At 38.3% G+C, this 26,974-nt stretch overlaps 2 protein-coding genes and 1 long non-coding RNA gene across 3 annotated transcripts; 1 reads left to right on the forward strand and 2 right to left on the reverse strand.

Annotated features, from left to right (window-relative positions):
* Positions 1–2,299: 2,299 nt before the first annotated feature.
* mrps2 (mitochondrial ribosomal protein S2) lies at positions 2,300–5,536 on the reverse strand. Its single transcript, XM_042395160.1, has 4 exons — positions 5,427–5,536; positions 5,093–5,209; positions 4,010–4,130; positions 2,300–3,267 (listed from the first exon to the last, which is right to left on the reverse strand). The coding sequence occupies exons 1-4, from the start codon at positions 5,488–5,490 to the stop codon at positions 2,721–2,723; spliced, it is 849 nt and encodes a 282-aa protein (XP_042251094.1). The 5' UTR covers positions 5,491–5,536; the 3' UTR covers positions 2,300–2,720.
* A 704-nt stretch (positions 5,537–6,240) lies between these two features.
* ppp1r26 (protein phosphatase 1, regulatory subunit 26) lies at positions 6,241–19,266 on the reverse strand. The gene is made up of 5 exons (XM_042395167.1): positions 19,062–19,266; positions 9,704–13,076; positions 7,272–7,386; positions 7,003–7,088; positions 6,241–6,932 (listed from the first exon to the last, which is right to left on the reverse strand). The coding sequence occupies exons 2-5, from the start codon at positions 13,003–13,005 to the stop codon at positions 6,893–6,895; spliced, it is 3,543 nt and encodes a 1,180-aa protein (XP_042251101.1). The 5' UTR covers positions 13,006–13,076; positions 19,062–19,266; the 3' UTR covers positions 6,241–6,892.
* On the forward strand, positions 18,178–24,663 carry LOC121885571. Its single transcript, XR_006092584.1, has 2 exons — positions 18,178–18,798; positions 23,365–24,663. It is a non-coding gene; the product is annotated as an uncharacterized LOC121885571 (long non-coding RNA).
* The last annotated feature ends 2,311 nt before the right edge of the window (positions 24,664–26,974 follow it).

Genomic DNA, 26,974 nt, shown 5'->3' on the forward strand with positions numbered 1-26,974 from the left:
CAAAGGCAAAAGTCCAGTTTATAGTTCAGGTCCGACATAGAATCACCAGGGGAGATATAAGTGTCCTCTGGGATCACAGACTTGAGACAGTCAACGACTGAAAACAGTCTGACACCAAATGTTAGATATCTCCTGCATTGTCCTACAGTTGGCAGACTACCTAAAAAAGTGGGCTACATGCTGACAGCCGGAATAACTTGCAAAGCATTGTTGAAAATACAACACACTTGTTCAGCATCCCCATCTATGCAACTTTGCAGAATTTGGTTACCATGGTATATTACGTTTAAGAGATATTGCAGTTAATAAGTAGTATGGTGGTATTTTAAGGGTAGGGCTATCGGTGCCATGATTCAGTATGCCGTGCAGATTCTCATGGAGACCTGGTGTACCAAATTTCATTTTATTAAAGACAACAAGATTGAAGAAATATTATGTTACAATGTTACTTTACTGTGGGTAGAATTATATCAAATGTTACACACTTGTGCAGTGTTGTTTTATGTACAACATTCCCAAATTAGGTTGCAATCCAATCTAACACTGGAAAGTTCTGGCCCAATATGGGCATCATCCACACCTTCAAAAGTTTGGCAACCAATTACAGACAAATGATAAGTGACACCCAGAAGTGAACTCATAAGTTTTGTCCTGGGTCATCTAAATATGATATTAACCAAGTTTGGTGAAGATTAGGTGAAATATGTACCAACGGAAGCAAAAAATCCTAAATGGCAGAGAATATTTCCAGGCAAAAATGGGCATAGCCTGTATCAGTTGAAAATCCTTCATTTCACAAGTCAAATTCCACACTGTGCTAAAAGAGAAGTAGAAGATAAAGCACCTCGTCCCAGAAATAGAATAGGAAACAGAGAAGTGGAGTGGAGTATTGACTAGATTAAGTGGCGTTTCTTGTTCCTTGAACTCTGAATTAGTTGAGAATTCAATTTGTGTTGAGGAAATGTTTGTTTTTTGTTGATATAAGAGAACAGAACAATTCATGTAGTAAAGTTATGCCACACCCAAGTAGTAAGGACATTCCCTCCCCAAGCGGGCAAGGACAAACTTCAAATGACACTTTTTAACAAGCGAAACTGGAAGAAACCTTGGGAAGGATTGCACAAGAGGAAATCCCCTTCCTGGACTGACAAGACCTGTATTTGTCAAACAACTCAGGATTACTCAGAGGAAGTCCTTGAATTGGTTCCAGCAGGACAAATATGAATAAGATGATTTGCTCATAGCTGATGAGTTTCTTATTGTGGGATCACTGGGGGTCCTGCTCTTTGCTACAGGAAGTGAGAGTGACAAAACTTCATGTAGTTCACAAACAGCCTACAGTGGAATAATAGGTGTTATACTGTATGTCATTGTCCTCTGTTCTTGTAAATCTGTGAAAAACACATAATGGAGTGGTGGTGCCATAAAAAAAAAAGTTGTTTTTTTTAATTTACTGAGACTTCTTCATAAAGTTGTACTGTTAGTATGGGTCTACCATGCAAGTTAAAACTGTACATCACTCAATCTGAGAGTTTCTCAGTAAATAAGATCCGATCATGTATTTTTATTGCATTTATACTTAATGTTTTGTGCTGCCTTTGCTGCAAAAAAGAAATTCCTCTTGTGAGACAATAAAAATCTGAGTTTAACTGAATGTATTAGTCTAGCTGAGTCTGTTCAACCACCAAACTGGCGGAAAAAAAGAGCTATTGAACAAATATATTATACAAAAACAAAGGAATATTAATTATCTCCAGAATTCAAACCATTAGTTTTCTACTGAAATAAATCAGTAAGATGAACAGAAATGACAACACTGTGTGATGCATATTTTATTAGAAACTGCACAACTTGTTTATCTTGAAGACCTTTAGCAGAGGTGCTTTTCTTCTTGCTTGTGGAAAGAAATTTCATATCTAAACACGATGTTTACATATGAATATTAATCCAATTAGAAGAACAACAACCTGAATGATGAAGCGTTGTTTGCTTATGAATTTCCCTGAAGCGGAATAGGGTCACTGTCAGAATACACTTTATAAAGTGTATGAAGGGTATAAGTAGTTCAAAATTGCCAGATTACTCAAAAGGCATTAGAAGATGTTTACACACTCTTTGGAGCAGCCTGTCTACCATAAGCTTCACACATGTTTTACTCTTATGTTTTGCCATAAAATGACTGGGTTTAAACTGTGTTCCCTGCAAAATATGTCCAAACATTAACCTCAATTGTACACCACAGTTGCAACATGACAGGAAGTTTAGATCCAGGAAAATAAGAGTGAGACTTGACACTCCGTTGTCATGAAAAGGATTTTAGTTTGGGTTATGTTCTACAGCCTGGGATCGTGAACATGAATGCAACAGTAACACAAAGTCCTGTCTAAATGAGATTGTCAAAAGTCAGAATATGGCAGTCCATGTAAAAATTCTTGTATCAGCGGTGCACGGCAGTTACAATGTGGACATAGTTGCGATGCATCTTTAAAGATATACTGTAAGAAAAATATTAAATGAGAAAGACCATATGTTACAGAAACAAGATACATTAATGAGTGACATACACACAACATTCATCCGTAACACAAGACAGCACTGCGGCCCTGAACGCAAACATCGGATCTTTTCCAAGTGCAGATGCAAGATGAAGGGGAGCGGCAGACAGTCTTGACTCTTAACTGCGTTATTGAATGTCTTTTATTTTATAAGAATATGTTATGTCACGAGCTTGGTGAGGAGGGTGCCGTCAGGCCATGCAGTAGCTCCATCTGTCTTCTTTTGTCCTTGGCACGGCTAATGGTCATCTTAAATAAGCGACAGTACAGCTCCATGGCAGCTGGAGTGTCATCATTCCCAGGCACAGGGTACGTCACCAGGCTGGGGTTGCAGTTTGAGTCCACCACACCCACCGTGGGAATGTTCATCTTGGCCGCATCTCTGATCGCCACGTGCGGCTGAAACACATTGTTGAGAGTGGAGAGGAAGATGATGAGGTCTGGTAAGCGGACTCCTGGGCCGTACTGGGTGGGGGCGTTGGTAAGGAGGCCACCCTGCCAGTACCGCGTATGGGCGTACTCTCCACAGTCCTTAGCGGTGCTCTCCACCAGGTGGCCGAATTGACGCCGGCGGCTAATGAACAGTATGATGCCTCCGCGGTACGCTATGTGGGCGGTGAAGTTCAGGGCTTGCTGAAGGTGCTCCACGGTCTGGTCGAGGTCGATTATATCATGGTCCAAACGGCAGCCATAAAGGTATGGCTCCATAAGCCTAAGAAAAAGCAAAATTACTGTCAGGTTAAAGAAGTCGTAAATTAAAATGGGATTTAGTCCTTAAATTAGACAACGCAGCAGGATACTGAACCTAAACTTGCAGCCAATTGTAATGTGTTTCCATCACTGCCTTCATTAGGGGTATTTCAGCAAAAGCTGTAAAACACAACCTATACTGTACATATATTATCTTTCTGTCTCCCTTGTATGTGGTAGCTTGTCTCCTCTTCCTCTGTGTATGTCAATGTTGTGATATGAGCTTCCCTTGTGTATATGTGTAGTCTGTCGTCTTCCCAAGTCTCCATGATGATGGAGGTCGTTTGGCTCAGGTCCTATTCTGTTTTTGAGGCGACTGGAATGATCGCATTTTTCATATACATAATAAATCCATTATAGCCGCCTGAGGCAATTTGTGATATTGGGCTACACAAATAAAATTGACTTGACATAGTCCAAAACCTAAAAATAATCAGTTTATTATAGAGTAGTATGAAAACCATAAAAGATTCACATTTGGGAAGCTGGAACCAGTGAATTTATGCCATTTTTACTTAAATAATAGCTTAACCTATTATCAAAATTGTTGCTGATTAATTGTTATATCGATGGAGTAATTGAGTAATAGTGGCAGGTCTAGATTATATCAAAAATTCCCATCCCTATGTCTCTAATGACTGCTAATCCCTGTGACACACATTAGTCAAACAATTCAATGAGCTGTGGATAAAAGTCATACCAACCTGTGCCTGCAGCCCTTTTTATGACCAAGATGCACTCTGGCGTCGAACAGGTCTTTCAACGAGAAGAGCTCAGACACACGGAAAAAGTCTGGCTTCTGGAGTGGCAGGCTCATAATTTTTTCTGTGTGTAAGAAAGTGTTGGAAGAAATATTCAGATCCTTTAGTTAAATAAAAGTACCAATACAGTAATGTAAAAATACTCTATTACAAGTAAAAGTCATGCATGAAAAATCATACTCAAGTAAAATACATGTATTATCAGCAAAATGTAAATAAAGTTCTGTAGTAAAAGTAGTGGTTTGGTCCCTCTGACTGATATATTATTATATATGACATCATTAGATTATTAATACTGAAGCATCAGTGTTAGAGCGGCATGTTACTGTTGTGGTGGAGCTATATCGAATTACTTCATATACAGTTAGCTAGTTTAGTCCAGTGGTTCCCAACCTAGGGGTCGGGCCCCTCCAAAGGGTCACCAGATAAATCTGAGGGGTCGTGAGATGATTAATGGGAGAGAAAAGAAGAAAAAACAAAGTTCTGATACACAAATCTGTTTTCAGTTTTAGGACTTTTTCTCTAATCTTTGATTTATGGTGAAATATTGGATCATTTGAACATTTATTGAAATTAAACCATGTGAGAAGTTTAGAGGGGAAAATCACTATTTGGTGGAGCTGTTAACAACTCATAGACATCTAAAATGTGACCCCGACTACACACTGCTTTTTGTAAGATGTCAAAAGCCAAAAAGGTTGGAAACAACTGGTTTAATCTTTAACAATGTGTTGTATTTTAAAAGCGTGTTATATTATCCATTGTGTCAAATATTTTATCTGAAAAGTAACTAAGGCTGTCAAATAAACGTAGTGTAGAAAGTACAATATTTCCCTCTGAAATGTGGAAGTGGCATCAAATGGAAATACTCATATAAAGTACAAGTACCTCCAAATTGTACTTAAGTACAGTATTTGAGTGAATGTACTTATATTTATAGGAATAATATTGTTCAAAGTCTGGAGACAAAACACAGTACCAAGTAAGTTAACGTTATATCATATGCTGCTACATCTGTTAGCTCACCTGAAACATCGTCAGTTTGGAGTTGAGGTGGTTTGATGGACGCTGCGGTGGTATAATGTTGTCCACCACAGGAAAACCCGATCGTAGCAGCCCGTGAGTACCGTAGCCCCCATAGTCCTTAATATGAGACACAAATATCAGTTAAATAACTGATATTAACTTGTACCCAGCTGGCTACTACTTACGCTAGCTGTAAGCTAAGTTGCTAGTTTTCTTGGTTAGAATTACAAGCACAATTACATGCAAAACAATGTCACCGTTATTTCTAACACTTGTGACATAAACACAAAATATTCACTGCATTGGACAATTAAAAATAATTATGTAAAGATACCTTTCATCAGTGTCCGGGCTGCCATGCTTACTTGCTTACCCCAGAAGGTCAGCAAAGTGCGCATGCGTGTCTGTAGTTCTTCTTCTTGGTTTTAATAGCAGCCAGCCGAAGTATTATCGCCACCTACTGTTGTGTTACATATTCCTTATATTTTTGCCATCAGTCCTGTGTCTTGAAGACAGGTGGAGGATATAATATTTCATTGCTAATTCAGTTATTTAACGAAAATGGTCAACACTATAATTATGTTGAATTTATTCAACACCAACTTTTTTCTTAATTGTCTTTGAAACAAGTTGGGAAAACTTGTTCCTCATAGCATAGAGTGAACACATTAAGAATAAAACAATCCATCAACTTTTTCAACAAGACATCATAAGTACACCCCCTGCTTTATCATATTGGTCCACATTTACTGGATATATTTGTTGAGAAAGAGTTTGGCTATTGCTGCATACATTCTTTTTTAATTAACAAAGTCAAGATATCTTTTAAAATCCTTTTCGTCCAACTAATCATTATTTACAGAAACTCAAGAAAGACATTGGTTTAAGTTAAGAATATGTTTTTTTTTTAAAGGTAAGGATATGTTTCAAACCAGAATTTCCAAGATTGTTTGTGAAGATTGTTTTAAGGTCCATGTGTTTAATCCCTTTATGTCCCAGCTCATTCCTTAATAAATGTCTCTTGTTTGCATATTCTGGACAAATAAAAATAAAATATTCTGCAGTCAGTTTGTAGTTCATGAATTGCTGTGTAGTAAGTACTGTTGTGGCAGTTTTCTATCATAGACTACAATACCCATGAGCCCAAGTGATTTTTTTTTCATTTAACAACTTTATTTATAAATACAATCCTACTAACATTACAAGTGTTAATGTTACGCAACATCTCCTTATATAGAACAAATATTCTTCTTACAATAACAACAGCTGTATTATGACAAAATGTTGATGCTATCTCTCTGGTACAGGGTGAGCAAATATGAGTTTTTAAGAACTGCAACTAACTTGAAAGCCTGAAACCTCTCTGAACTCTGATTTTTCACGAGCAACATGAAAAGAGACAACAACAATAAGACAATAAAGTCAAGAAAAATGGCAGAATATTCAGGCAGTTCCTGGAATTTAGGGTTCACTTAATGGTTCAAAACAAGGGGAAAAAAAGACAAAGAATTGTCCTCATCTATTTGAACAAAAACTTTCTGCCATTTAATGTTATATATTTTGTAGAATGTCCTTAATATATAAATTGTAACATTACAAAACATGGCATAAACGATTTTTCCAAAATCCCAACTAAAAGAAAAAGTTAAAAAAGGTCAAATCCAAAATGAAAAATTGCCATTATCCTGAAACATCCAACCTTACAGAAACAAAAACTTTACAAAATTCAAAATAATTATCAAAAACAGCCCTCATGTTGTAATATCAAACACATGAATGTTTCAAATGCATAATTACTTTTTATTTATTTATGTTGTGCAGGGTCGGCGCTTCATTTCTCCTGAAAAAGATGAAAATAGTCTTATTTTACTGCGACCACTTGTGGAGTTAAAACCATTTGGATCACGTACCTGTTCACCGAAATGAACTGAAGCTTTCTTTTGACATGTTGCACAGTCTTCTTCTGCACGAAAACACTACTCAGAGCAGCTGTCGCCTGCAAACATTGTGCAATACAGTATTTCACAATCTCTGGATTCGACAGCCAAAGTAAAAGAAATATTCTGAGTTTTCTTGCAAATGATTGACTAGTGAGCATAGCTAACATGTCATTGAATGATTTAAAGGGATACAAATAGTGAAGTGGTGCAAACTCTGTCTTGTTTCTACATAATGGTACCTTCTTGTATTTATCAGTCAGGTACTTCCTGTTGAACGTCCTGCTTCTCTCCTCTGTGGTAAGAGCTATGCAAGGTCTGAAGGTGATGCCAGGGTCAATGGCACTGGACAAAGACCTGAGCAAAGCAGAGCAGCACATGCATGAGACCACTCCCCAGTCATTCATTTCATAGACCATCTTCAAGCCAGTGAGTATAGCTCGTAAATTAAAAGACGGTAGATTTTCCATCACCATGAGGAGTGTTCCAATATTATAAATGATATATTATTAATGAAGAAGACGCATTGTTGCTTTGATTCCACTCTTTATTACACAGATGCACTTAAAAGACACAGCAAGTTTTTTTTTTTTTTTATCTGAAAGAGTAAAAGAAAAGAAAACACCTCTTACAAAATATTTACAAAACCTGGCAATGCACAGCATGTTCAGTAACTTTTTTTTTTTGATAAACAAAAATAAATAGCCTTTTTTTTCACATAGGAAATTCAAGAAAACTTTTACATGACAGAAAGAAATGAACACACTAAATATCAAGTCTAGTAAGACAGAGCGACAGAGACGAGTAAATGTGTGGCTTCTGTGGCATCTGGAACACTTCAGTCATAGAGGTCAGAAGTCCAAGACTGCTGTAGTGGCTTTCACTGACAACTGATTATTAAAAATGTATGAATTTAAACCACACAGTGAACTAAGGGCTCAGTGTCTGAAAAAGAAATAATGTTGGGAAATGTAGTATATTAATATCTCTGTGGTACTTGAAAGGATACAAGATTGCATCCCTGCTTGGTTTTTTGGTTTTCCAGTACCGACTGTCGTTCTGAAATTGCCCTAAAAAAAAAGGTATATACTGAGGGTGAAGGGAATAACTTGTTTTAGAAGTGTACCCTGGATTATTTACTCTTTATGTGCAAAAGTTAAAAAGGCGATCCTGCATTTGTAGGTGAGGTGAGAGGGGAAATTTTCTGAAATAATCATCATTAAAAGCACAAAAGGAAGGGACTGATTTAGAGCTCCAGCAGTGTGAGATGAAAAAAATGTTCTTTGGGGTGAGGGATGAAGTAAAGACACATTTTTCAAGTTGGATGGAAGGTACTACTTGGGGAGGAAAGAGTAAAGTATGGGCTGACCACACCAGCAACCACAACTAAAGAGTGTATATAAAGTAAATGGTTGACAACTGGGCAGGTTCAGTCACAGCAAAATGTATTATGCTTCATAAGTTGTGGGGGTGAATGAATATTCCAGGAGCGCAGTCTGGTCAGAGTTTCAGTCATCAAAATCGATCAGTGAAAGACTTCAGAATTTAGAAAGAGATAAGTGCTGGGTGATAAAATAACCAGTTTAAAATGAAGAGTTGGTTTTCGTGCTTTGGTCTCGTTCTATTAACTTGTCTAATTTTCTAACATAATTCAAATTATTTTAATAAATGTAATCACGTTACATAAGTTTTTATAACATAGCTAATAATGTTTAAAAGGTTATTTTAAGAATTGATTCATCTGCCAATTATTCAAACTGATTGTTTGAAATGTAAAAAAGTAAAAAAATGCCCATCACAATTTCTCATAATCTTCATGTCTTGTTCTGGCTGACCCAACAGTCAAAAAACCCCAAAATATTCAATTTGCTATTTGACAAAGAAATGCAGCGAATCCTGATATTTGAGAAGCAGAAACCAGAAAATATTGGATGTTTTTGCTTGAAAATGTCTGAAACAATTAACTGATGATAAAAAAACAGCTGCTGATTAATTATCCAATAGTGTTTTAACTGGTCTCTTCTCTGTTTCACACCAAGCTGTACAGCTGAACGTGAATGGATCGAATCTAATTGTACAATATAGCCTATGTTGTGTTTTGGGGTTTTTACTGAAATACCCTTCATGAAGGCAGTGTTGGAAACATATTACAATAACATCAGCAATAAAGACTTTTTAACTTTTGCACATAAAAAGGTCTTCCACTTAAAGTAAACCTATCTCAGGTAAATTGCGTAAGGTTATGTGATAACAGCAAGTATTTTTCTGATGAACTTTGTTCATCGTGTTGTCCCACTACATAAAAAAGATACATCCTAATTTTAAGCATTTGGCCTTAACCTTTATTTTATCATATTAAGAGGTTAATTTTCATGCCAGTCTGCCTCCTGAGCCAAAATGTCACCGTATTGCTTTTCAAAAGGTTCAGTGATATGAATTAATCTCAGAGCACAAAAAAAAGTTTCATGATGCTGCTGTTGTGTTACATAGCCATATAAATGTACAAACACATTTTAAAAATGCCTGTTTTCGTTTTTCTTATCAACAAACATTCCCTTAGAGCCTATAAATGAACTTGATCATAACCTACATTATATTTATTAGCAGGGCACAATCAAGTGATGAAATTGGATTATGATGCTATGTGCGACATAGTGGCCAAAGAAATACTTACAATGTGGAAAAGCCCTGCTTCTTCTCTGGATTTCTCCTGTTGTCTGACTCACAATCTGCCTCATCTATAAATTCTTCCTCTGTTCTTTCTGGATGTACTTCTTTATCATCTATCTTCATGCTCTCGCCCTCTCTTTTTATCTCACTTAGCAAGTTCGCTCTCTCCTTTCCCTCGCTCCTTTCCCTGCTTCTGACCTGGACATGATTGGTCCTATCAGATTCCAGTTCGACAAACACGCTCTTGTCTTTAGACATGTGCACCATACTCTCTGTTTCTTCTTCTATAGGGCACTGCGAACTGTGGCCAGGCGCAAAGCTCCGTGTAAATGACATTCCTGGGAGCTCCCTGGCAGCGGAAAAAAGATTCAAAACAGGCGGTCGAAACGTGGTATTTACAGTTTTCTCTGTAGAGCAGGTGAAAGGTGCTCTGCTGGTCCTTGCAGAGGACCAAACAGTGACTGGAGTCTGCGATTTGAGGTCGATGCCCCGACCTTGATATGGAGGAATTTCTGATGCAGTCTCGCTGATCTTAGACGAGGTGATATGGAATGGAGTTCGACTGAGAGTCCTTTTGTCACTAGTGGGGAGTCCAAGGCTCTGGCGCCACTTGATTGACTCAGAGCGAGAATGAGCAATGTTGGGATTCAAAACTGGCCGAACTCTCTCCATCTGTGGAGTGACATCCTGGATATCACCTCTCCCAGTTGAAGGCCACCTTTGCTCAGATCTAGCAACCCCTGCCCCGTCTGCTGGCTCCAAAAGACTGGGGCTGCAGGACTGGACTGAGGATAGACATGATTGTGCACTGACAGAATAGATAGAGTTGTCTGGCGGCAGACTCAGTGGCGTTGGAAGTTGCGGCCTATCTTGAGGTGGTTTACTTTCGGGACTACTCAGAGGAGATCGTCCAGAAAGGGGAGTGATACTTTTCCTTGGAATTTCAGCCAGCTGATTTTCCTGTTTACTGTCTTCATCTTGAAGTGGGGTACCAACCATGACAGTACCATTCCTTGACACCTCTCCGTCTTTACTTTTCTCTGCAGTGGAAACTTTGGCCTTTTCAGCCAGAAACCTTCTGATCTCTTGCTCAATGCTATCATCGCTGTCTACTGAACTGCTGTCTTCCTTTATCTGAAGAGCTGTCTGAGTCTGAGCATTGTATAGCAGTGGGGTGTCTTGACCCTCAGTCCCTTTCAATTTCTCTGTTTCATCCTCATGCATGTTATGCTCTTTACTCTTGCTAGTTTGTTTATGTTGCAAAATTGTCTTTTTACTCAATGTAGACTTGTCTCTCATGTCATCTTTACTCTTTTGAACCTTTTTCAAAGCACTACGCTTGGAAATAGGATCAGGTTTTAACTTTTTGGCCTGTAAAGCATTCGCTAGCAGTGGTTTTTCCTCCTTGAGGCACTTCCTTGATTTCCGCTTTAAGTCTCTTGTCTTTTTCTTTGACTTCTTTTTTGTCTTGAGCAGGTCTTTTATAGCTGTGTCTAAGTCCTCATCACTGTCAAGTGAGCTGCTTTTGTCTCCACTTTGATCTGTGTTGTGTAATCCAGTTATTGGCTGTGTTTGACTTCTCTGGGAAGATACCAATGGGCTTGATTCTTGTCTATGCTCATGTAAAGGTTTAGGGGCTGTATCTTTAACATCATCTATCCCTGATGCGTTGGAAACACTACAGTTTTCCTCTTTGTGTTTTCTTCTCTGTGTCAAGGACAATCTTGGAGGTTTCTTTTGGGTTGCAACTTGTTTTGTTTTCATCTTCTCTGGTTCGTTCATACTTTTTGGCTCTTGAGTCACAGCAGAGCTGGGTGGCTTGTTGTGCATCTGTGCCTTCTGCTCAAGAAATTTCCTGATTTCTTGCTCAATCCCATCTTCGCTGTCAATAGAGCTTTCGTCACTTTCATCATCTGGGCAGTTGTCAGGAAGTGAAGACTGCAAGGAAGTTTCGTTGCGGGCACAGCTGCTCAGGCCGACACTATGTTGGAAGGTCACAGGCATAACAGTCTTTGAGATGTCCAATATTGCCTCAGCACACATGAGCTCTGCAGTTGTATTGGCCTTTGGAGGAGCAGGTGTAGGTTGCTCCTTAAAACTTTCAACTTTCAGTGAAAGTAATCCATTCCCTTTACCTCTCTGGCTGTCAGAAAGTGTGTTCTTGGGTATGAAAACAGATGGAGGTAGAACAGATTTCACTTCTCTCTCTGCTCTGTTCTTTTTCTTTCTCACTTTGTGTTTCTTCATGTTTTCCGTGCTTGTACTTCCAACAGCCTGTATTAATGACTTACTTATGGGCTTTTGCTTGTGTAAGAACGGTTTCAGGACGCTCTTCTCTTTCAGCTGCTCAAGCTGGTAGCTGCGAATAGCTTCCTCAATCCCATCATCACTTGTAGAGTCAGACTCCTCTTCGAATGCAGGCGACTTGAATGCTTCCCTTCTGTTCTGCTGCTCCTTTTGCTCCAACTGATATCTTTGAATGGCCTCCTCGATGCCATCATCACTACTGGAATCATTTGAATCTTCCTCCTCCTTAACTGTGACTGGGGACTTTATTTTGTTAAGGAGGTCGATTGTTTTTGAAGGGCTCTTTGCCTGCTCTTTGGCCAATTGTAAACTTTTGGCTGATTTATTTGACTCCAATTTCTTAACCGTGTTGTCATTAAGAAAGGCCTTGTTTTTGATATACTTTTTTATAGGTATGACAGCTGGTGCTGTGGGGGTCTCAGCTTTGACACTTTTTGGAAACTGGTTGCTTGCAATCAAAAATGTATTGCTGTCAGAGTTCTGTTTGGAAACCTCAGGAATAGGTGGGTTTTTCCTGGGAATTTTGGATGTTTGGAGGAAAGTGGTGCATGGTTCCGCCTTGCGTTTGTGATCATCCTTTTCCTTCAGGTATTCCAGTATTGCCTCCTCAATTCCTCTGTCCACAGAATCATCGCTGTCAGAGTCACTGCTCTCATGGTTGATTGGGGAGGAAACACCTGCCTGCTGGTTTTCAGTGGGACCTTTAGTTTTGGACTTGGCTCCTACAAAAGAACCCACTGCAACCTTGCAGACTTGGGGATGACCTTCCTGTCCTGATAGCACATTTCCCTCGATCTCGTCGCCCATCTCGAGTGAGGACTGGGTGCTCCTTAGACTCTCTATGATCATCTGGACCTTATCCGAGATAGGTGTGCCTCTGGTGGACAACTCAGTGTCAGAGTCATTGAAGCAGATTGGAAGGCTATAGCCTCCAGGTGGGCCACATTTTCTCCATTCTGTGTGAGTCGCTGCGACAGGAGGTACATTCATCAAGTACATTCTAGTGAAGTAAGGTGAGGTCCTGGACCATAGGAGTGCGGCTGCCTCCAAGAACAATCACATTGTTCAATCTGTGAGAAAAAACAAACAGAGACAGGTAAGTCAAACTGCACTGATAATTAAAGCCCCAATATGTTGAATTTTTATGTGATTATGTAAAAGTATTTTGATGGCATATAGTCATTCTGTATCAACACGCCAGATCTGTGGTGTTTTGTGAGAGCTGCAATATTGCAAATGGGCCCACCCACAAAAATGTGTCTAAAGATGTCTAAATTTACATGTTGACTAATCATGCATGGACATCTTGAACTATGAGAATTTATTTCAGGAAGATTTGAGGGATGTTTCAAGGGAGTTTCAGGTAGCTGAGTACTACTATTGACTACTGCCACACAAAATGAGGTCTGCAACTCACAATTTTCATTATCAGTTAATCTGCTGATTATTTTTACAATAATTGTTTATTCTATGAAATGTAAGAACATTGTGAATGTGCCCACAGCAAAAATATAAGGTTTTCAAATTGCTTGTTTTGTTCTACCAACAGTCTAAAAAATCTAAAGAAAATCAGCATTTAAAGTATTAGAACCAGTAAAGGTTTGACATTTTTCCTTGATAAATAACTAACAATCAATTACAAAAATTGTTGTTGACTAGTGCACTTCATTTGATTAACTGGTCAATTAAGGGACTAATCTTTCAGTATTGAAGATGCTGCAATTTATGTCTGCCACTATTGTTGAGCTCTCACTCTGACAAAAGAAAACATGACTTTTTGTAAAATAAAAAAGTACCTCCATACTAACAATTGTCAGTTGCATAGCCTACAATTTGACTTAATTAAATTAAGAAGATATGCACATCAACTTGGAAATATAGTCAAATTCACACAAGTGATATTTGATCAAAATAGATCTCAAAGCACACATCTACACATCCTGAATGTCGAACTGAATGGGCATTGTCAGCGCACTGCTGCCATCCAGTGGAGGAACTCATTGCAACCACCCTGCACCACTTATGCAGACTGTGTTATCATGTAAATGTAATGGTGCTGCATAGTTTTGGGAGATTTCCCTTGCTGCTTGGGGGTGCAGGAGTTGGTGCTCATTTGTTGGCGGTTCATGGAATTTCTGGGAGACTTGAGACATTTGCGTGCCATGCACAGCATGTCCAATGCCTCCTCATAGTCTTGTTTTGGACCCATTTTCTAGTCAAGTCAAGTGCATAAAAGTGATTTCTCAGTTCTACACCAAAACACTACAGGGAATCTGTTGAGTATGAAACCACTAGAACTGAAGAGTTCAAGTGCATCAACATTCTGTCACTCTGAGGGAAAGAATGGACTTCATTACAGCTCTGAAAAATTATGGCAGATAAACTCAGGTCTTCCAGCCAAAACTTTGGAGCATGCCAAAAAAAGCAAGTTTTCCGATGGCCGCAAAAACCTGCAGATGTGTTCTACAGTTGCTTCAAGATGAACAAATGCAAAATGACGGTCCAATACGCAATCAACACACAAAGTGAAACAAGCCAAGGTTGACATAAACATAAGGTCAACTGTAACTAAGGTATTAAAAGTTGATTTTGACATCCCCCTACTAAACAGGGTTTAGGATTAGAAACAGATTAGGATTAGATTGAGATTAAAAATGCAAGAGACACTTTAGGCCCTTATAATTTAATTTATATCTGAATAAATCAAATTTCCACAGTGTAATTGCCACACAATGAACCTGGGGCCTTCGGGCCCCTGAGGGTCTGAGACATCAGGGCTGTTGCCCAATTAGCTCGGTTATTAATCCAGCCTACGGGATTCCCTGAAGCTCTGGTTGGAGCGTTAATACATTTTATTCCAAGAAAAAAAATACAACTGCATTTCAAAACAATATTCCACTCTATCATGAAATATGATGATTTTTCATTGCACACGTCATTATCGCAGCTCACTCTCGGACTAGTTCATTGTTTCCCTCTTTGATGATTCGATTGTGGCTTTGGGTGGAAAATGTTTAAAAAAATAAGAAAGAAGTATTAGGAACTGTTCTGGTGTAGTTATTAAACAATCCACTTCAGCTGATTAAGATACACTCTTTAAACACAGTTCAACTCCAAATAATAAAAAAGGTGAAAGAAATCTATGATCTCAGGTCACTTTTATACATGCTCTCCTAATGCTAAGATTTAGATCCCCAATGATAAGTCATTTAATTGGTTTGTCAATGGACAGAAAATTAATTGCAACTATTTTAATAATTGTTTTGGGACATTTTTTAAAGAAAAAATAAACTAATAAACTGAATATCTTTGGGTTGTGGACTGTCGGTTGGGACAAAAGACGACATTTGAGGACGTCATCTTGGGGTTTGGGAAACACAGATTGACGTTTTTCACCATTTTCTGACATTTTATAGACCAAATGACTAATTGACAAATAGCTGTCTCAATAATTGATAATGAAAATAATCGTTAGTTGTAGTCCTCCTAAGATTACAGTGGCAAAATAAAACCATCACTTTTGTGTGCGCCAATAGAGGTCCGCAGATCCCACTTTATCAATTTAAGAACAGCAGATATTAGTTTATTGAGCCCATCGGGTATTGTGGTAGGGCTGCAACTAATGATTATTTTCATTATCGATTAATCTCTCGATTATTGTCATAGCTGCAGGAACTGAAGTTACAGGTTGTTGTGGCTGGTCCGGTTATGTATGCACCAGGAGTGTCAGTGACAGGATGGCAGCTGTGTTTTAATACAGCTGCCATCCTGAATCCAAAGCTGTCATTACTGAATCCACTCACTCAAATGAATGGTGTTAAATTATCCTGTTTATCCAATTGTTCCACTCCCTCAATTTTAATTCTGCATCGGAGGTTGTTTAAGCGCTCTTCGTTCACTCTTTGATGGACAGCTCTTACTGCGCACACATCCTGCTGTGTAATTCAATACCAAATAAATAGTAGAAGACGTCAGGTCATGAAGAGGTTGGAGTCCAATCAGTGGTGTCAAAAGTATTCAGATCTTTTACTCAGCAGTGTCACAATGTAAAAATAGTCCCTGACAAGTAAAAGTTCTGCATTGAAGATTTTACTGAAGTACAGAAGTATTATCCACAAATGCAATGATGTTATGCTGTAAATGTAATGATAATGAAATGAAAATGATAACTCTTAGTACTCTTTAGGCAGGAAGAATGGCACCTCTATGTCATGTTATTACACATTATATTATTAGATTATCATTACTGATGAATCAATTTTAATGTTGTAGCAGGTGAGGGTGGAGCAGATTTTAACTACTTAATATACTCTGGGGTTTAATGTAGTTCAGCTGTTTTTATTTAATGTTACATTGTATAATAATAATTGTACAACAATGCACCGTTATAGATCTTAATCTGCATCTAGCTTTCTTTCAGATCATCTGTAGTGGAGTAAAAAATGCAATATTCCCTTTTGAAATGCCATAGAGCAGGGGTAAACTGGAAATGTTCAAGACAAGTTCAATTAACAAAAAATTAACTGTTTAAAAGCTCCGTATGTAGCATTTAGTGATATCTAGTGGTGAGGTTGCACATTGCAACCAATTGAAACCCCTCCCCCTCCCTTGGCAAGCATCTAGGGGAACCTGCGGTGGCCGTAAAACTCGTAAAAGACGTGAAAGACCCTCTCTAGAGCCAGTGTTTTGTTTGTCCGTTCTGGGCTACTGTAGTAACATGGCGGTGCAACATGGCAGGCTCTGTAGAAGAGGACCCGCTTCCTTGGAAGATATAAAGGACTCATTCTAAGGTAACGAAAACACGATTCTTATTTTCAGGTCAAGTCTGCTCTGCTAAATGCCACTAAATTCTACACATTGCACTGTTACGTACAGTACTCGAGTAAATGAAACTGGGTTTAATATAGAGATGCAATGATTAGTCACTTAACCAATTTGTTGATCGACAGAAAATTTATCTGCAACTAATTTGATAATCAAATAATTGTTTGATGAATTTTTTAAGCAAAAATGCCAAACATTTTCTGGTTCAAGGCTCTCAAATTTGAGAATTTGTTGCTTTTCCTGGTCTTATATTGCTGTAAATTTAATATTTTGGGGCTGTTGGTTGGATAAAATAACACATTTGAGGATATCACCTTATAATTCAGGATGTTGTGATGGGTGTTTTTCACCATTTTCTGATGTTTTATTGACCAAATGATTCATTGATTAATTGTGGAAATAAATCAGCAGATTGATAAGTAATTAAAATAGCCTAATTGTTAGTTGCTGGCCTAGTTTCATACATCTTGATTATGGACTGCTAGTGAATATATTTTGGGTTTTGCATGTTATAAACACAAAGTTATGTTCTTTGACATGAGCTAGACATATTCTACAAGACTGCATCTTAGTTGTGCTCTGTGAAATGGTGCAAACATGTGTATTTGGGAGGATTATAAGGATAGGTTCACAATTTTTTAGGTCTGTCTTAAAAACAACAATCAGGTGCCCATATGAAAATTGAAACAGTTTTTTCTCAATGTAGCCTAATAATTCCTCCTGTTCATACTGACCATTAGAAGATCCCCTTTAAATGTGCTTCCATTGTAAGTGATGGGGGACAAAATCCACAGTGGTCATTTTGAGCAAAAATGTTTTCAAAAGTGTATCTGAAGATAATATGAGGCTTCAGGTGCCTAAGTTTGTCAAATAATTGGGTATCTTCCACAGTAACAGTCTTTTTAGTTAAAAAAAAACAAAAAACTCTCGTTGGGTCTCAATGGGCAGTGTTTTCTTGTTCAGCTGCAGTGGAAGGGAGTGTGGCACTAAAATGACAACAACTTTGAAATATATTGACTTGATTTGACCAATTTGGACAGCTGAAGCCTGATTTTAGCTTAAAATAAACTTTTTGCATAGAGGGAGGGCTGTGGATTTTGTCCACCAACCCTTACATTGAAAGTGCATTATGAAGGCAGCTCTTAATGGCCAGTATGAACAGGAGGAATGATTACAGCAAGCAAAACATCTGTCAGTGTCGATTTGGGCACCTGACTGTTGTTTTAGGACAGACTTGGAAAAAATTGTGAAGCTGTCCTTTAATTACCAATTCTTGCACACAAATATCACCCCCGATAATGTAGCATTTTGAACCCAGGACTGCTATGAGACTGTCCTGTGCTCAAAGTTACACCCCGCAACAGCCACTAGTGGTGCCTGCACGAACAAGCTGTCGAAAGGACATTAACCCCGCCGAGGAGTCGCTATGCAGGAGCTTCTGCTAGCCTGTACCCACCAAAAATGTAAATCCTCCCTTCTGGCTCAGTGTGCAACCTGCAGGGGCGAATGGGCAACCCGACTACAGCCTGACACCAAGAGATTATATACCCACCTTTGAAACATACTCATCACAGATTATAACTGGTAGAAAACAACCTCACGTAACGACTGTAGACGCCCCGCGGATAAATGCCAAAAAAAGCACATAAACCGAGCTGAAAACGTATGCCAACTTAGTTTGACATATCATGTGTACAAAGAAAGTTTTAGACAGACGTGCCAACATTAGTGAGTCGCAAATTCAGTATTACATAACGAAACGTGTTGTTGCGTGCATTTTTTTTTTTACCCGGGACTGTTTCCTGCTTGCAACACAGCAACCCCGGCTATCCCCGTAACCCTCTAGCGGCGCGGACTGCACCGATGCCCGGCGTGCAGCGCTAGGAGACTCCGCAGAGCAACCATGTTTCTTGGTACCGGCCACGGTTGTCAAAAACCAACCGCGTTTGGTTGTTAAACGCGTTAAACGTAAGTAATGTCCAGTTAAGGTAGTGTATAACACAGAAAGGTTACATTTTAAGGAGAGAAGAGCGAGATGGTGCGATACGTTGGAGGGATAACCGCGGCTAGTCGGTGACTTGAAAGACACAGGCGGGCCTCCCGGCTGCTGCAGCCCCGGCATTTTCTCCCGCAAAGAAAGGCTTTGTATTGAGCCACAGCGTACACTCCTAGCCTCGGCTATTTTCACACAGCTAGAGCCGCAAACCAGACAGTGCACAAGTTTAACTCACCTGGATATGACACAAAACGACCGCTACAGAAAGAGTTTGTTCATTGCTGCGTTGATTTAGGATGCTAGGTGAGCCGTCGTGGAGATATTTCGGCGTCCGTCACCGGCTCACACAACCTCCCGAAGCTCTCGCCGTCGAGTCCCCCTCTGACTGCCGGCCGGGCGGACAAGCTTCCTTAAACCCTGGGTCCAGCCAAGCGTGGACCCTTTCAAACATGGCATCACCCTTTTTACCCGGAAAATATGTTCGCTTACGTTTTGTATGACCATATTTCACATTATTATTTTAAAAAAACACAGTGAAATGTCCAATTTTAAATAGTCAAGCCTATAATGATTATTTAAATCAGGCATTTCTGGGAACAATTTAGTGTAGGCTACAATAACAAATGCATATATATAAATATATTTTTAAAAAGTATAGTATCCCAGAGTCTGATATCAACTGTTGTGTTGGAAAAACTTACATTATCTTACAATTTCCAGTGCATTTTCGACATGATATCTGCTTGATATTTTAAAGTTTTATTGTAATATCTGTATTATGCTTCTAAAACGCAGCTATAATGTTTCCATGAGGTCACATGTCAGTGTTTTGGGGGTCATTTAGACATCGATCTCATCTGTATTTTCATATGAGGATAAAGTACTGAACAAACTTACAACTTAACAACAACCACCGCCTTTATAAAGATCGCCTTTGTAAAGAGTATCCCCATTTGTGGTGTGTTTTAAAATTGATTTCAGACAATACAGACATTAAAAATAACATTCAAAATCCAGGAAAAGAGAATTATTCTTTTCTTACATTCAGTTTATATTCTCAATTAGAGTTCATGCCCTGTGACCCTTCACTGAAATGAGTATTTAAGTTGATATTGCAAGGTTTACAAAGAAGATATAAGCCTAAACCTATAAAAAATTGAAGTTTCGTATCATTCCAGTATATACATTTTAGTTTTGGTAGTCTGTCACATTGGTGGATTCACAACTTGCATCCTCAAGAAAAAGTTCCTGACAAGATGTATATCTGTAAGTCAGTACACCACTTATACAAAATACCTCTAAAGAGGTATTTTGCAGATTGTGTACTATTGTGTCCATTTAGCACCTGTGTGTCGGACAGTTCTGGCCTCTCCGTCATCCATTAATTCCTGATAATGGACACCTTGTTGGGCATTATCCCTTACATATACCAGTACAATATACTAAAAGGTGATGCATTTGCCAAGAATAATTCAACTTAGCAATATAATATGTCCCAAAAGGAAGAACTGCACCTAACCAGCTGGTGTGGCCATAAACCTCCAACAACATCAACATTAAAACATCCGAGAATCACAATTACATTGGATTTACCAACACAGTGATTTAAAGCTTTGCTAAAAGCCAAGTGAAGAGGCTGCATTACCTGCTCAACATTAAAAAGTCACTAGTGATTCAACCTCTAAATACAAAATGGCATCTGAGCTCAAAGATGACACCTTTAGTCATTTCACATTCGCTGTTTACATAAATGTAATTTCAAATGCTGGTTATAAATTCCCACCAGTTTCCATTCCCATCAGTTCCCATTATATCGGTTCCCATAAAAAAAATCCTCAGCATGTCACAATTTTAGGATTCTGAGTTTTTCTTTAGACACCAGCAGACCTGAAAGGACTCGTATCATGCATGTAACAGATCACAGGATTATTGATTGAGACTCCTCTTATAAAGGTTTATTGATTTGACAGTGTAACCTTAAAACAGGGTTATATTTACATTTCATCATTTGGCAAGACAATCAAGCTTTAGAGGACAGTGACTCAAGAGTCCTAGTATTAATTCTTAAGTAGCTGACCAGGTACAAGTGCAACGAGAAACAGCGCTAGACAGAGTGTTTTTTTTTTTTTTTAAATTTCAATTTAATTAATTCATTTTTTAATTAAAGTAAGAAACAACTGGAAGTAGACAAGTACATAAGAAATACCATAAACAACAAGAAAGTGGTGCAACAATCAACAAAGTGCAAAAAAGTTAAAGGGGCTCAAGAGTCAAGGTGTTCACAGAAGAGCTGAGTTAACTGAAGGGTTAACTGAAGCCCATCTTCTGGCCAGTTGAGTCTACTACAATTTATGCCTATAAAATAAATAATCCAATATGGAAAATATTTGTAATGCCAAACAGGACAGTACATCTAAGCCATGTCTGGCTGTGCATTTGTTTATTGGGAACATATTTAAAATACTTTCGATATAAACTTTCAGCCAATTATGTCTGGATGGCCATATTTGGACTGTAAGTGACAAGCACAGAGATATTACTACTTTTTGAACAACTTTTGGTCCATTTAGATTGGAAGTTGCCTTGTTATACATTGTTATATTGGGTAAAATATGAGAGTACACTTTGAGATACATTTAGTGAAAAAGTCTTTGTATTGTACATATTCAGTAAACCTAAATAAAGCAAAAAGTGAACAAACATGTCCTTTAAAGTCCTTTATGTCACCATTATTAAATATTCTTAATAATAATTGTATTAGAATTGGAGTGATACAGAGCATATATCTAAACTCTGAGCTATTGTTCATTTTAAAAAATGGTGAGTGCTGTTGGAAAACTATAATATTTCATAAATCATGTATACATATTAATGATAGTCTTATATCACACATTTGGTAAACATCAATAAATGCAGATGAGAACACTAATAAAGGTGCCAGAATAGCATAAATAAGTACAACAGATACTAAAAGAGTAAACTGAGTCACTATAAATCAGTTTAAGCCTGTCAGAAAAAGTAACATCTACATTATAATTAGAATTTCCACAGTTCCCACTGTAGCCAAAGAGCATTTTACGCACTAACTGATTTCATGCTATAATATTTCATCCAATGAGAATTTAGATTCTCAAGTCTAAAACTGTCCCGACTTCAGCTCTGACATTTCACCACACACTTCCAGATTGATGTTTAACTCTTTCATGCTCTTCACATTCTCCACAAATTCCTCCTCATCCTCATGATGTCTGGAGTTGTGGCCAGGCCTATGTGATTTTTTTCTATTACTTTTAAAGCAGACATTTATACACATATATGAATCAATGACAACAATTGTAAAGTTTCTTTATATATTGACGTGAAATCTGTGCATAGAGAAAACTGGCCAGGCATCCCAGTTTTGTGAGCATTGTGCCTAGTTGCATGGCTTGTATAAACAGTCCCTATAATTACAATAGGTGCTAAATGGATGTGGGCTATGCTAAGCTGCTGCTGTGCTCATTCCACAACATGCGTGTCTGCCATGAATAAACCATTATTAATCAATACTTTAGGTTTGTGCTAGTAATTGTGGATCATACTTTATTTAGATAGTTCTATAAGTAACTGAGTGGGTTAAGTAGGTTATAGTTTGGGTTAAGTTTTTTCACAGGCCTAATTTTCAACATGCAGATCCCATCTTCCCCCGCAATGAGCCATGTGGAAATATAAAGTAAAAGGGAAAGATTCTTGGAGATATCGCTAAAAAAGAGGCCTGTGACTCAAGTGAAATGTGCAACTGGCAATTAATGGTCCTCAGCTTGCACCTTAATGTTTAATTTTGTTAACAGATGTGACTTCATTTGTATTTTCATCTTAATTTCAGGTTTCAATAAGTAAAGTAATCTGACTATGACTACTATAGTAGTAAAAAAAAGTTAATTTTCTCTGTAAAAAATAAAAGGAAACCATATGAGTCTTTTATGGCATGTCAGTCTTCTGCTCACATTGTGTTTCGCTTGTGCAGGCAAAATCAGTGCGCCTCCTAAGACAGTTTTGTGTTCCCATGAGAAAGTGCTGAAGCACAAGGAGCCAATATTCTGCAATTGTACTACTCTGAGTAGATAACATTTGGGATCTTCTCCTCTGAGAGACAGAAAAAGGCATTCTTCCCCCAATTTTGGCCTCTTGTTCACACTAACTATGCAGTTCCTTTCACGCTGGTATTCACTGCAGGAAATTGAGTTGCACCAGCAGTAATGTGACTGGACCATTACAGCCCTATTTTAAATGGCAGCACTACAACATATTGGTATTACCCTGACCTTGAAATGCACTTTGCCGGGTCATTTGGCATTTTCATTTACATACAAATGAAAAAATGGTGGGCTAGTTGTTTGCGTTTTGGTGATAATTGAGTCAGACGTTGCACCGAGAATAGGCGTCAGAGGACCACATCACTCATTTGTTAATAAATAAAAGGCATGATGGAAATACAAAGCAGCCTGACTTTCTCTCCCTATCTCTCCTGCCACTTCCTCTCCAAAAAATGCTGTCAGCTGTGGAAGCTTAGCCATGCAGGCAGAGAGGCACCAAAGTGAAAAAAGAGGTTCAGCACCATGGACAGCAACTCTCCTCAATTCAGCCTCGGAGGACAAGCGGGAGCATAATACCTGAAGAACTACATTCAGTGTTTATCACTATAACATTTGTAAAATATTCTTTTTCAAAGTTATGAAACTTGCATTGTTCACAATAGCTTGCAGCTTTTGCATCTCTGCAAAGGGCAGAAATGTATATCATGTCACCCCTGCAATGCTTGCAATATGCATGTGTATCCCTGCATGCCTGCTAAAACATATGATGCAAACATTGCTCTACAGCACTTCAGATGGTCAAAAGCTCCACAGGGTTTTAATTATTTCCCGTCCTGCTCTGTAGGATTTGCAGGGAAGTGCAGGTAATTGCTGGCAATTAGTATTTAGTCCTGCCGAATACATTAACAAGGCTAGACCTTGTAGTTATTTGAGAAGAGGGTGGTGCAGAAACTGGTTCCCTGAGGCAGGTGGAACTTACTAACACCTTGTCCTGACCTGAATTTTTCTTTCTGGATCTTGATGATTAGCCTAGCTTCTACTCTGACCTATACTTTTTGTTTCGATTATGGACAAAGGATGAGTCACTGCAGACAGAAAGACCAACCACAATACTGTATGAGACTATGTCATAAGTCCAAATACTTGTGACCAAGAAGGTCCAACAGAGGATGTTCTTCCTGAGGCAGCTGAGGAAGCTCAACCTGATGCAGGCAGCCTTTTATCTACACTGCCATCATTGAGTCTATCCTCACATCATCTTTCACTGTTTGGTACAGTGCAGCAACTGAAGAGGACAGTTAGTGGCTGCAGCGCATCATTTGAAACAAGATCATCTCTGACCCATCCCACCCTGGACACAGACTCTCTGAACTTCTTCCCTCAGGAAAAAGACTGAGATTCATAATAACCTGAACTGTACTGTTATCAAACGGGACTTTAAATTTCACATTCCTTATTTAATCCTTGCACTTGTCACTTTCATATATTTCATCAAACTGGTTTTAACATTATACATTGCATTCTACCTACACTGTTAAATAATTTAATTATTTATTGCATTTTTATTACATGTCACATTTAATTTTTGCACTTGTCACCTTCATACGTTTCATACACTTCATTTCTTTGTTCATAGCACAGTCCATATTTCCTTTGTACAGTCAATATCTCATTTCAAGTTTTGATATCCCAGGATCAAACGCCAAGACACATTCTTTGTATCATTGCATACTTGGCTAATAAAACAGGTTCTGATTCTGATTCTGATTGTGTGCTCACAATCATTTATCTGTGTCCTTTCCCAGAATGTCAGTTCTCATACTATTCGATGTCAAGGAAACAAGTCCTCAAAGAATCTGCAACCGGTTTCCTGGACAGGCCATAAATTAAACCAATGTTGGCATTAATCTAGAAAACCTGAAACTGCCTCAAACTGCATTAATTTCAACCACGTTTGTGTGTGCTCATTATCCAGTGAGCCTGAAGGTGCTCATCAAAGCTGGAATGGATCACATGAAATCCATAATTTGTTGGAATTTAAGGAGCAAAAGCAGAAGCAAGCAGAAAATAGAACATGTGCTAAAAACCCACACAGTTGGAACAAGATTTTTACAAAAGAAAGTGATAAGAAAACTAACCATACCACAACTAATTCTCCTCACTGGACTTGCGAGAACAAGAAACATGAAATTGTACTCAAAAAGACAAATGGTATAGTCCAAAGGGAGAAGTGTAAGACTGGTGTAGAACACACACCCCCACACACACACAATAGTTAAGTGATGTGCTGTTACATACACAGTTGTGTTAATCCCCATTGTTATTTAGAAAAAAAACTGAAAATAAAACAGGAATTAATCTTGAACAACACCTGCTGCAATCTCCATGGAGCTTGATTTGTCACGATCTGCATGAACAGATTGTGACTTGACTTGATTAGGGTTTATGAATAAATCCAGATTGATTTATGAATCTTAACATTGCCAAATACATTTCATTACTTTGCAAAAAAACAGAAATGTTGCCAGTTACGTCATAACATATTCCACCACCTGCTAAACTGAAATCATGATCACATTTAATAGCAATTAAAGTTATTGTTCATCCCTACATAATAGAACTACATTATGTTTGAGTGTGTTTTTCTGCAATGCACCACCAGGTGGTAGTGTAGACCTGCGTAAGAACAGACACAAAGTACTTCCTCTATCATTAGTTTCTCCAAACAGACATAAGCACAGTTTTAAAAGTGCACAGCATTGATAAAAATGTATATATATATATTAAATGTAACTTACAAAACCATAAAATTAATGTTTTATTAGAGTCACTCTATTGATCTAGAGACCAGTAAGATTTCACATATTCTCATATACTTCATTTGCAACTACAACTTCCATAATGCCTTTGGTTGAAATAGTGCATATTTATTCAGTTCCAATCATCTCTACATACAGTATGATAACAGTCAATGTGAGACCCAGGAGCATGACAACACATGGTACTCTGAACTTTAGTCTAATAAACCAGTAATGAGGAGTGTGCACTTCATGTTCTGCTGTGAATCACAGCATCAAGATGCACTAGCAGCATCTGCAGTGATCATAAACTTTTCATTCTCACATGGAAACCTTTCCATCCTTAGTATATATTTTGCAAAACCTCCGATATGAGGTTGGATTTCTCAAATTAGACATTTAGTGTATACTTTGTATACATTTAATGTATTATATTGGTCATAACTCCTGTAGTATTGCTGCTATAGGGGGCAGCAGAGATCCACTGTGGAGCTTCAGTTTTTTTTCTATGCAGTATTTGTAGTATTCAAATAAGAGAAAGGTAGTACAGTAACAGCCTCAATCACACTGCAAAGTTCAATCTTAATTTCTCTGTTTTCATGCTGCATCAGCTCCTTAGAGGAGCCTGACAACGTGATATGATGGCTAATGTTTATTAACCAATATGAAACTGATCCAGAGCTCGAAATGCCACTTGGCAGGGCCATTATTTTTCTTAATGCGCCTGTCAAAAACCAAAAGTGCACATGTCTTACTGGCATGTGTGTGTGATTTCACAGCTGGTGGTTTGGAAAAGGAAGGCAGATGAGCCTTTTTGCCAATATACCTGTCCAAAGGAAGCTGTAGGAGTCAGCTGGTACTTGTTTGCAGCCCTGTCTGTTTCTGCAGTTTCCTTCTTGGGGTTCACCTGAGCTAATACAACATGCAATAACTTCAACTTCAACTTCAGTTTATTTAAAGTGCACATCACCTAGAGAGTCTCTGTACACTTTACAAGTCAATAAAAACAACAACAGAAAATTGAAGCACACGATATTACATGTAAAAGTATGCACACACATACACACGCACTCACACACACATACACAGGTAGTAATGTTAATATAACAATGTTTAGGCCAGTCATTTTAAAACAGGGTCATATAATCCCAACACGGTTGGGATAGCTACATGTCAAGGAGGAAAACAGTTAGTGATTTGGGATCCCAGCTGGTAAAATTAGGAACAGCCATAGTAAACAGAAAAAAGATGTGTTTTCAGCCTGGATTTGAAAG

Source organism: Thunnus maccoyii, chromosome 19, assembly GCF_910596095.1.
Source record: "Thunnus maccoyii chromosome 19, fThuMac1.1, whole genome shotgun sequence".
Lineage (NCBI taxonomy): Eukaryota > Metazoa > Chordata > Actinopteri > Scombriformes > Scombridae > Thunnus > Thunnus maccoyii.

Bases quoted from the DNA above. Each gene is read 5' to 3' on its own strand.
- mrps2 (XM_042395160.1), bottom strand. From the start codon at position 5,490: ATGCGCACTTTGCTGACCTTCTGGGGTAAGCAAGTAAGCATGGCAGCC. The intron at 4,131-5,092 runs GTGAGCTAACAG...TCTTACACACAG, and splicing joins CCAAACTGACGATGTTTCAG to AAAAAATTATGAGCCTGCCA. The intron at 3,268-4,009 runs GTTGGTATGACT...GCTTTTTCTTAG, and splicing joins AAAAAGGGCTGCAGGCACAG to GCTTATGGAGCCATACCTTT.
- ppp1r26 (XM_042395167.1), bottom strand. From the start codon at position 13,005: ATGTACTTGATGAATGTACCTCCTGTCGCAGCGACTCACACAGAATGG. The intron at 7,387-9,703 runs GTAAGTATTTCT...TGCTTTGCTCAG, and splicing joins AAGCAGGGCTTTTCCACATT to GTCTTTGTCCAGTGCCATTG. The intron at 6,933-7,002 runs GTACGTGATCCA...CATCTTTTTCAG, and splicing joins CAGTTCATTTCGGTGAACAG to GAGAAATGAAGCGCCGACCC.